The sequence below is a fragment of the Lepisosteus platostomus genome, chromosome 1 (assembly GCF_059453375.1).
Source record: "Lepisosteus platostomus isolate fLepPlt1 chromosome 1, fLepPlt1.hap1, whole genome shotgun sequence".
Lineage (NCBI taxonomy): Eukaryota > Metazoa > Chordata > Actinopteri > Semionotiformes > Lepisosteidae > Lepisosteus > Lepisosteus platostomus.
This window is the reverse complement of record NC_142611.1, coordinates 64,359,984-64,371,740: the sequence shown is the minus strand read 5'-3', so window position 1 is coordinate 64,371,740 and position 11,757 is coordinate 64,359,984. Positions and strand designations below refer to the sequence as shown.

The following is an 11,757-nucleotide window of genomic DNA, read 5'->3' as shown; positions in this document are numbered from 1 at the left end:
CGGTACTATGGTGCAGTGGTCAGCATTACTGCCTCGTAGTGCTGGGGTCCAGGGTTCAATTCCAGACCTGGGGTGCTGTCTGTGTGGAGTCTGCATGTTTTCTTCGTGTTCCTGTAGGTTTCCTCCGGGTGCTCCAGTTTCCTCCCACAGTCCAGAGACATTCTGGTGGGTTAATTGGCTTCTGGGAAGACTGGCCCTGGTGTGAGTGTGTGTATGTGTGTGTTTGTGTGTGCCCTGTAATGGACTGACCCTGGTGTGAGTGTGTGTGTCTGTGTCTGTGTGTGTCCTGTGATGGGCTGACCCTGGTGTACGTGTGTGTGTGTCTGCGTCTGTGTGTGTCCTGTGATGGACTGACCCTGGTGTGAGTGTGTCTGTGTCTGTGTCTGTCTGTGTCTTGTGATGGACTGACCCTGGTGTGAGTGTGTCTGTGTCTGTGTCTGTGTGTGTCCTGTGATGGACTGACCCTGGTGTGCGTGTGTGTGTGTGTGTGTGTGTCTGCGTCTGTGTGTGTCCTGTGATGGACTGACCCTGGTGTACGTGTGTGTGTGTGTGTGTGTGTGTGTGTGTGTGTGCCCTGTGATGGGCTGATGTCCTGTACAGGGTGTATCCTGCCATGCGCCTGTTGCTTGTCGGGATAGACAACCCGGAATGGGATAAAGCTGATAGAAGATGAGTGGACAGTTCCTCTTGGGAATGTCTGATTGAAGTCTAGGTTAGGAATGGGCTACATGCTGGAATTTCCGACTGAGTTGTCTGGGTGGACAGATTGAAAGGGCAAGGGGTTCCTGCACATTTTATAGGGAGCCATTTCAATCTCTGCAGAGCTGAGTGGAACAAGTCACTATTCAATTGAGATCGATGACAAAAGTGATGTGTTCAAATACGTCCTGCATCGTTTAGAGCAAAAATGTGCAAAAACCTGCTCTCTCTCAACCGGGATTATACCCCCCCAGTCCAGAGGGCCACCTCTCCTGTGATGGCAGGTCTGGGTCCTGCAGGACCCGCTGGCTGAGGGGGCAGGCCCGCGGGTCTGAGCTCCGGGTTAGAGAGCCGGTTCTGGCTCTGGCCTGCGGATCAGCCTGGACTGCTGGTAGTCAGATTAGTCCCCAGGTTAGCTCTGTGGTATCGACAAGCACATAAGAATTCGGGGTCCTGTTAGGGATGTTAGGGGTGACAGGATGACAGCGAGACAAAGCTGTAAATAAGTAATTAAGGGGATTAAAGAGAGGCATAGCATTTTTGATTTTATAAAGCGTCATTAGATAATCTATGGTTTTTCACCTAAGAGCAATCCTCGCCTAGGAATCTTGTGGACAAAGCGACCATAGTGTCTCAGAAATCTTGAGGGACTAAACGCTTCTTTTACAGCGCTGCTTAAAGAGACACCTACATCTACCGAGGTACGGTTTTAGCTTCAGTGCGCCAATATTTAAGAATCCTATGAAGGAAATATGAAAAGCGTTAATTTGGGCTGTTAGCCTGGAAGAAAATAAATCAAAATTGCGCAGGACGCTGTCCCCCTCAGTGTCTCCTCACTTTAGCAACAGCGATGCTGCGCGAGAGCGGATCCCTGCGCTCCCATTGGCTGGCGGCGCCGTGATGCTCGGGCAGCCGCCCCGGCTCGAGCCGCGGAGGGATGGAGCGCAGCGCGCGCACACACCGGAGAGAGAGGGCGAGCGAGGCAGGGAGCGGGCGCGGGCGACTGGATGCTTTCTGGCCGCAGCGCTGTTTAAACCCACCCCGCCGCCGATAGATGCCGGATAACGACCGAGAAGCTCTTCTGTGTTTCACGTCCTCGACAGCTTAAAGCGCCTTCGACAGCGGTCCGGAGAAGCCGAGAGACATGCCTGCGGGAAGCACCGACCCCGAGTGCATCTTGAGCTACCAGGTAAAGATCGATCCAGCAGGGGAGTTGGGGGCGTCGGGACTGCGCGACCACAGACCTGCGGCGCTGGACAGGTTCTTTCCTCCCCTCTCCGTCTGTAGCGGACGGGCTCCGAGGCGCCGCCTGTGGAGTCTGTCCGCACGGACAGGGGGCCGGCGCTGTCCTGCGGCGCGCGTTTGGCATGCCGCCTGATGGGCACTCATAGTAGCACTTTCCCGTTTGGAAAGGAATAAGATACGGATGGTGACACTTCCCGGCAGTGCCCCAGCGTGGGCGGTGTTGCGTTTCCCCGTGTCTTTTCATTCGTATTTGTTTGTACTGGAGAGGCATGTACTGTGCGTTATTTATATTGCACGCACGTTGCTCAGACGCACGACCTCCTTCGCCTGTCGCCGGTGAAGACAATTGCGCGAGAGCGAGAGATTTGCATACATGCTGTTTGTATGTGTATGTGTGTCTGCCTGCGTGCGTCCGCGCGTGCGGTGTTATTTATTTGCCGGCGCGCGCCGACAGCGGCACGTGCAGCAGCGTCTCTGTAGACCTTGGCCCCCTCGCGCTGAGGGGAAAGGTGACTGCGGTGGGGATCGATACCGGGGATGGAGTGTTCCGTCAATTTGTCTGTTTTTCGTTCTGCCCTGCGTTGGTTCTCTGTAAAGATCGTTTCTCTTTTTCATCAGGCCTACTGCATTCAGTGGGAACGTACACATTAGGTCATCATCGGTGTGCTGAGAAAAAAAACTCGGAATGTGAGGAATTAAGATGAAAAGAGCTCCGAAAGCCGACCCTCTGGTTTAGAATTCGGACATGTTGCTGGTCCAGTCGGCCCAGTCCCCCGACTGGAGCCGGTAGCCAGTCTCCACCTCAGTCGTCTTCCTCGGTGACCTTGAAGAGACATCGCTGCTCCGCTGAGACGGAGCGCTCAAACCTCAGGGACGGCTTGTCTCCCGCCGGCCTGGCCGGGCAGGGTGCGAAGTCGGGGCAGGGAGACCAGTTCCGGTGATTAGTAACGGGTCACCCGATTAGTAACCCGTTACATAACCGATCACACCGGGGTGCGCAGGGGGAGAGAGGAGCTGATCGATGTCTTCCTCGGTGAGGGAAGGACAGCGCGCGCTGCCCCCCGCGCAGGAAACCCGCTCCGACGCGGAGATCCGTTACTTTTCAAACCTGCGCGAGCTGCCCCGGGCGATTTCTAATGATAAGCACTGTTATGAATATACAGAGACCTATTTTTCTCGTGTTTTTTTATTCCGATCCATTATGGTGATTTTTAAATTATTATTACGGCTTCATAACATTATTCAATTCAATTCAATTTATTTTTATATAGCGCCTTTCACAACATGGTTGCCCCAAGGCCAGTGACCATACATTTTGTCAAGACATTCTGACCATACATTAGACGTTTTCTTGTCTGAACTGCGTTAATTCAGCAGGACATCTGTACTTTACTTTGAAAAGGTCAATAACAGCTCAGCAGACAGAGCAGATGTCCCCGGCAGAGTACAGTATGTGTAGTTTAATGTATGGTACAGTACTTATCACACTTAATCAATTATATCGCAGGAGATGGGCGGCTGAGAGTACAGGTGTGGCCCTGGGTTCGAGCAGCTGGGTTGTGGTACTTTCAGGTTTTTAAACGAGTGTTAGATGAGAAAAGAAGTATTCTGGACAAGGGGGCAGCGAATAATATAAATCAAGCGTTGTCCTGTCTGGATGTCTGGACTGGAGTGTTGACCAGGTTTACAGCTCAGCTGGGTTCACAATGACCTCAATCAGCTCGTTATTGGCTTAACGAACCCCCCCCTAGGATCAGGACTGTCCCTCTGGGGTAAGGGCTGTGGCAGTGGGCACTACTCTCTGGAGTCTGTGAGCGGGCCCGTGGGTGTGGCACTGCCCTGCACAGCGGCAGCCTACCCTTTGCAGGATGTGGAGCAACATGAGGGGCACTGAACACAGAGACATGCTCAGGGCTGTGGTGTGCACTCAGGCTGCCCCGAACACACACTCTCTGTGGTGTCCAAGTGGCACGTACTGTACAGCCTCTTCCTCTCTCCCACCTGTCCCTCCTTGAAGCTCAGGTCTACAAAAGACTTTGCTGCCATGGCACAGTCACATCGGCTTGGCCAAAATATTATCCCATAGCACTGAGCTTAAATTTAGAAGATCAGAGCTCTCTTTCTCCCTAATCCTTCTAACTCTCTCGCCCTCTCTCTTTCTGTGCTCTGCCCCTTACCTCTCACAACCTCTTCTCTCTCTCCCTTCTCAGCAAGATATCCCATTACTCTCACTGCTTCTGTCTGTCCTCCCCGTGTCTCCCATCCTTCTTACCACCTGTCTGCTCTCTCTGTGTCTCCCATTACTCTCACTGCTTCTGTCTGCTCTCCCTGTGTCACCCGTCCCTCTCACCTCCTGTCTGCTCTCCCTGTGTCTCCCGTCCCTCTCACCTCCTGTCTGCTCTCCCTGTGTCACCCGTCCCTCTCACCTCCTGTCTGCTCTCCCTGTGTCTCCCGTCCCTCTCACCTCCTGTCTGCTCTCCCTGTGTTACCAGTCCCTCTCACCACCTGTCTGCTCTTCCTGTGTCTCCCATCCTTCTCACCACCTGTCTGCTCTCTGTGTCTCCCATTACTCTCACTGCTTCTGTCTGCTCTTCCTGTCTCCCATCCTTCTCACCTCCTGTCTCTTCTCTCTGTCTCCCATTACTCTCACTGCTTCTGTCTGCTCCCCCTGTGTCTCCCATCCTTCTCACCTCCTGTCTGCTCTCTCTGTGTCTCCCGTTACTCTCACTGCTTCTGTCTGCTTCCTCTGTGTCTCCTATCACTCTTACTGCTTGTCTACTCCCTCTGTATCTCCCATCCCCTTTCACTGCTTCTGTCTGCTCCTTTTGTATCTCCCATCCCTTCCACTACTTCTGTCTGCTCCCTCTGTGTCTCCCGTCCCTCTCACTGCCTGTCTGTGTCTTTGAAGTTTAATACTGGAGAGCACAGCTGGTCATGTGATGGGATGGAAACTATTCTGGGGAGGGATTAGCATATTTAAACGTGCTGGTTCTCCAGGGCTGTCTGTATTCAAATTCAAGGAGGGGGCTCTCTCCGTTTTCTAGTGATTGTGTGTGTGTCTGTTGTGCCAGTGGTATGCCTATCTGCATTGCCAGTGTGTTCTTGTGTAGCTCTATGTGCATGTGTAACAGGTACATACATCTGTCTCTCTGCGCGTGTGTGTGTCTGCGTTGCCAGTGTGCACCTGTGCAGTGCACAAGTACAGTCTGTGGACTTGTGCCTGTGTGCCTGTCATGTGCTTCTCAATTCCTGTGTAACTTTGTGTGCGTGTGTAAGAGGTGTAGATGTCTGTCTACCTGCGCATGTGTGCAATGTGTAGAGCTGCAGATCTCTGTTCTCACAGTGCTTGTGCAGTACACACATACACACGCTTTTGTCTTCCTGTCTTTGGGAAAACAAATTCCCATGGACTCTCATAATGTCAGTACTCACTGCTCCAGACTCTCTGAAATGTTCAGCGTCTGAATGTCAGGAGCTGTGGTCTCTGTGGGATTTTATCAGATTGTATCCCTATATTAATCATAATTCACACACTCGGATTCAAACACACAGACACACACTAATCACACTAACACACTTTCACACACCCAGATACACAATCATACTGACACAGACTCACACACACAGACACACACGATCACACTGACACAGACTCACACTAATCACAGTAACACAGACTCACACACCCAGATACACAATCATACTAACACAGACTCACACACACAGACACACACAATCACACTAACATACTCTCACATTCAAACACCCACACACACAATCACACTAACACAGACTCACACACCCAGAAAAACACGATCACACTAACACATATTCACACACAATCACACTAACGCAGACTCACACACCCAGACACACAATCACACCAACACACTCTCTCACACACACACAATCACACTAACACAGACTCACACACCCAGACACACACAATCACACTAATGCGGACTCACACACCCAGACACACAATCACACTAACACATACTCTCACACACACAATCACACTAACACAGACTCACACACCCAGTCACACTAGTACAGACTCACACACCCAGACACACAATCACACTAACACACTCTTTCACACACACAATCACACTAACACAGACTCACACACCCAGACACACACAATCACACTAATGCGGACTCACACACCCAGACACACAATCACACTAACACATACTCTCACACACACAATCACACTAACGCAGACTCACACACCCAGACACACTAGTACAGACTCACACACCCAGACACACAATCACACCAACACACACTCTCACACACAATAACACTAACAGACTCACACACCCAGACACACTAGTACAGATTCACACACCCAGACACACAATCACACCAACACACTCTCTCACACACACAATCACACTAACACAGACTCACACACCCAGACACACTAGTACAGACTCACACACCCAGACACACAATCACACTAAGACATACTCTCACACACAGACAATCAGACTAACACAGACTCACACACCCAGACACACTAGTACAGACTCACACATCCAGACACACAATCACACTAACACATACTCTCACACACAGACAATCAGACTAACACAGACTGACACACCCAGACACACACAATCACACTAACACAGACTCACACACCCAGACACACAATCACACCAACACACTCTCTCACACACACAATCACACTAACACAGACTCACACACCCAGCCACACAATCACACTAACACATACTCTCACACACAGACAATCAGACTAACACAGACTCACACACCCAGACACACTAGTACAGACTCACACACCCAGACACACAATCACACTAACACATACTCTCACACACAGACAATCAGACTAACACAGACTGACACACCCAGACACACACAATCACACTAACACAGACTCACACACCCAGACACACAATCACACCAACACACTCTCTCACACACACAATCACATTAACACAGACTCACACAATCACACTAACACAGACTGACACGCCCAGACACACAATCACATTAACACACACTCTCACACTCACACAGCGATACATAGGCACTCTCACGATCAGAGATGTGCGCAGTAATTAGTGCTGCGGAGCTGCTGTTTCTGCCTGACCTGTGCACAAGTGACATGACATCGCGTGACTGTAGTGTTACTTATTCATGCACTTAGCACGTGCAGCTCGTCAGCTTTCCCCTTTCCTGGAGGTGAACAAGCGCCGTGTCTCCTTGCTATAGAAGCCCTCTGCTGCCACGGCTGGCACTCCTGGCTCAGGCGCAGTCCCGCCGTCGGCCTGGAAGACACGGGCGAGATCTCGGCCGCGGTAACCGCACTGGCGCGGCGCGGAGGCCTCTCCAGTTACCGCGCGCGGGGGGCCTCGGCCGGGGCCGTGAATTATTGATCAGGTGAATGAGGAGGGAGTCTTCTCCGGGCTGTCGGAGAGGCAGCAGGGACTCCTCTCTCCCCCACTCTCCCTCCTCTCCCTCCTCTCCCTCCTCTCTCTGCTCCCCTGTCCAATCGCAATTTCTCTTCAGATTCACAGGGCTTCGTGGGCATGACTGAAGAATTACAGTGCTTCCAAAGCAGAAACGATCAACATGACATTTAGAGACATCACCGAAACCATTACCGATCTCTCTACACCTCTCCACATCCCTCTGTCTCTGCTCCTCTCACTCTCTCCTCTCTCTGCTTCTCTCTCTCCTCTCTCTACTCTTCTACCCCAACGTCTCTCTGCCCTTCTCCCCTTACTTCTCTGCTCCTCTCCTGCTTCTCCCCCACCTTTCTGTGCTCCTCTCAGCTCTCTGCTCCTCTCCCCCTTCTCCCTGCTCCTCTCCCTCTGCATCGTCTCCCTGTCCCTCTCAGCTTGTCGGCAGGCTGGACTGGGAGCTGCAGATGCCCACCCGTGGCACCACAGCCAGACGCCTGAGCGGCACGTTGCGAAATTCACCACGGTAAATCCGGCTGAGGCAGTTTTCCCATCCCTCTGCCCTGCCAGCAGTGTGCCAGCCTCCCCCCTGGAGAGGTCTGCCCATGACAGGACTCCTTTATTCCAAGAGGGTCCGGCAGGGCAGGCTGTCAGGAACATGTGGCAGGTGGTGCTGAGCGCACAGGGGGGGAGGGGGGGTTGTCAGCCCGGAGTCTCAGAGCCGAAAAAGACAGGAGGGAAGAGAATCAGTGACCTCAGGCTGGGGGATTTCAGTGCTGGAGGAATGAGGAAAGATTCATGGTTAAAGCAACATAAAGAGGTAAATACTGAGCCGGTAAACTGCATCTGAAAAGTGCCTTTCATTCCAAATCACAAAAGGATCTCTGAGCTCTTTGCACCAAAGCCTCAGTGCACAGCAGCGCAGGAGAGAGAAACTGCTGCTCCTGGTGGATTGAGGGGGAACATTAGGAAAGGGTGTCTACAGCAGTCAGGTGTGTACAGGGTGTGTGTGTGTGTAATTCAGCACTGATAGTGACAGGGGAGAGACAGCAGTGACACTGATAGTGACAACAGCAGTCAGGTGTGTACAGAGTGTGTGAATTCAGCACTGATAGTGACAGGAGAGAGACAGCAGTGACACTGATAGTGTCTACAGCAGTCAGGTGTGTACAGAGTGTGTGAATTCAGCATTGATAGTAACCGGAGAGAGACAGCAGTGACACTGGCAGCATCTACAGCAGTCAGGTGTGCACAGAGTGTCTGTGTGAATTCAGTTATTACTGTCTATGATAATGAAAGGAGAGAGACAGTTGTACTTTGGAGCTTCACTGTGTTAGTGTGACTGAAATGAGACATGTAATTAATTATATTCAGATTCCAAGTGTAAAGATTTCAGTTTTTACAGAGAACGGCAGGAGTTTTAAGTCTTACATGATGACCCCATATAAACCAGTGTGTTTCTCCTGAGCCCAGGCCTTGCTGTGAAGTTGCTAGGCAAGCGCTGCAGGCAGACAGATGTTACCTCTCAGCAGGAAATGGAAAATCGATTCCCCCGACGCACTCTGATGAATCAGTAGCTAAGTGATGTTAGGGCTCCCTGGCAGCACAAGTGCACTTTGTGCGTTTTTAATTAGAGAAAATGTTTTAAACTAGTGTAGGATGGAGAGCATGGTGGTGGTGGTGGGGAGGTTAAAGAATCATTACTCTCATACAATTATGAGGCATGCAGTCGCGTTCCTGAGTGAGCTGCCAGATCAAGAGCACAGTAAGTGTCCAGCAGAGGTGACCAAACCAGGGAGAGACATTGCTGGGGAAGAGAGAGGGGGAGGTGGGGGTGCTGAGCTACATTGGCCTCTGAACCCTGTCTCCTGAAGACACCAGTCTCTCTCACTGCATCCTTCTCAAGCGCCCATAAGAAAGAAAACCCCACAACATATTCAGCTTAGATCTAAAAAGTTGGGCTGAAAGTAGGATTACAGTTGAGGATGAAGGTAGAGGTAGATGCTCCACTTGGTGCACTGGACAGCCAGAAGGACATAGTTATCTCCAGTCTGGGCTGGGCCACTTGACTGCTTGTGGCCAGGAACTCCCAGGAGGGGAGTATCTGTTTGGCTGATCACTAACAGCGAGGGGGATTGGTTGGAATCATGTAGGGGTGTAGCCAAGGGAAGAGATCCCAATGCATGGGTGGGGTCTATATGGGCTTATATCAGCAGGAGGTTGGGCTGATGAAGGGTGGAGTCAGAGGGGGTGGGGCTGATAAAAGGTGGAGTCAGGGAGGGTTGGGCTGATGAAGGGTGAAATCAGAGGGCGTGGGGCTGATAAACGCTGTGGTCAGGGGGTGGGGCTGATAAAGGGTGGAGTCAGAAGGGGTGGGGCTGATAAAGGGTGGAATTAGAGGGGTGGGGCTGATAAAGGGTGGAGTCAGAGGGCGTGAGGCTGATAAAGGGTGGAGTCAGAGGGGGTGGGGTTGATAAAGGGTGGAGTCAGAGGGGGTGGAGCTGATAAAGGGTGGAGTCAGAGGGCGTGGGGTTGATAAAGGGTGGAGTCAGAGGGCGTGAGGCTGATAAAGGGTGGAGTCAGGGGGTGGGGTTGATAAAGGGTGGAGTCAGAGGGGGTGGGGCTGATAAAGGGTGGGGTCAGAGGGCGTGGGGCTGATAAAGGGTGGAGTCAGAGGGGGTGGAGTTGATAAAGGGTGGAGTCAGAGGGCGTGAGGCTGATAAAGGGTGGAGTCAGAGGGGGTGGGGCTGATAAAGGGTGGAGTCAGAGGGGCTGGGGTTGATAAAGGGTGGAGTCAGAGGGCGTGAGGCTGATAAAGGGTGGAGTCAGGGGGTGGGGTTGATAAAGGGTGGGGTCAGAGGGCGTGAGGCTGATAAAGGGTGGAGTCAGAGGGGGTGGGGTTGATAAAGGGTGGGGTCAGAGGGGCTGGGGTTGATAAAGGCTGGAATCAGAGGGGGTGGGGCTGATAAAGGGTGGAGTCAGAGAGGGTGGGGCTGATAAAGGGTGGAGTCAGAAAGGGTGGGGTTGATAAAGGCTGGAATCAGAGGGGGTGGGGCTGATAAAGGGTGGAGTCAGAGGGGGTGGGGTTGATAAAGGGTGGAGTCAGAGGGCGTGAGGCTGATAAAGGGTGGAGTCAGGGGGTGGGGTTGATAAAGGGTGGGGTCAGAGGGCGTGGGGCTGATAAAGGGTGGAGTCAGGGGGGGTGGAGTTGATAAAGGGTGGAGTCAGAGGGCGTGAGGCTGATAAAGGGTGGAGTCAGAGGGGGTGGGGCTGATAAAGGGTGGAGTCAGAGGGGCTGGGGTTGATAAAGGCTGGAGTCAGAGGGCGTGGGGCTGATAAAGGGTGGAGTCGGAGGGTGGGGTTGATAAAGGGTGGAGTCAGAGGGCGTGAGGCTGATAAAGGTTGGAGTCAGAGGGGGTGGGGTTGATAAAGGCTGGAGTCAGAGGGGGTGGGGCTGATAAAGGGTGGAGTCAGAGGGGGTGGGGCTGATGAAGGGTGGAGTCAGAGGGGGTGGGGCTGATAAAGGGTGGAGTCAGAGGGGGTGGGGCTGATGCAGGGTGGTCAGAGGGGGTGGGGCTGATGAGGGGTGGAGTCAGAGGGGGTGGGGCTGATGAAGGGTGAAGTCAGAGGGGGTGGGGCTGATGATGGGTGGTCAGAGGGGGTGGGGCTGATAAAGGGTGGAGTCAGGGGGTGGGGCTGATAAAGGGTGGAGTCAGGGGGGTTGGGGCTGATGAAGATGATAAAAGGTGGATATAGGAGTGGAGACAGTGGGAGGTGGAGTCGATACAGGGTGGAGTCTGTAAGGTTACAAACAAGAAGAGCCCATTTGGCCCATCTAGATGGTCTTGGGGTGGAGCCTATAAGGATGGAGGCAATGGAAGTTTGAGTAAATCGTCTGTGTTTTCTTAGTCTGTTAATTTATAAGTATTGGATGGAAAATGTAAGTCACAAATCCAAAAAAAGCAGGAACTAAACTAGTGACTTCATCATGACTCCTGCTTGACAGAAGCCAAATGGAGGAACTAAAATGCTTCTTAAATTGCCCCTTAGGAATGAATAAAGTATTTGGAATTGAATTAAAGGTGCCTGTTTCCCTGAGTGTGCAGTGCACGGGTGGATTACATCACCTCAGCTGTTCGAAGCCTGTCAGTGAGCACTCCGCTCTCCAGCAGGTCCTCTGTGCTCAGTCTGGCTGGAGAGATTAGAGAACCGCTGTCTGGTTAGAGACAGAATACAGGGAGCTGCTGATCAGCAGCTCAGAGCTCATACAGTGACTCTGCAAGAGTGGAGGACAGAATTCAGAATTTCTGTACTAGTTTTCCTCGGAAACGTTGATTTCTGGGGTTGATAAAGGGTGTGACATATGTGCTCCCAT

At 52.2% G+C, this 11,757-nt stretch overlaps 1 protein-coding gene across 4 annotated transcripts in view; it reads left to right on the top strand.

Moving 5' to 3' along the window:
* The first annotated feature begins 1,081 nt into the window (after nucleotides 1-1,081).
* The window catches only part of LOC148678426 (electroneutral sodium bicarbonate exchanger 1-like), a 60,524-nt gene continuing 49,848 nt past the window's right edge, over nucleotides 1,082-11,757 (top strand). For 3 of the 4 annotated variants that reach the window (XR_015939158.1, XR_015939157.1, XM_088633513.1), the window contains exon 1: nucleotides 1,082-1,888. Coding sequence is in view for 2 of the 4 variants with exons in the window: in XM_088633513.1 (XP_088489639.1) it covers nucleotides 1,844-1,888 (45 nt within the window). In the remaining 2 variants the exon portion in view is untranslated. The remainder of the gene's footprint in view (nucleotides 1,889-11,757) is intronic. The other variant, XM_088633514.1, reaches the window with a different exon arrangement.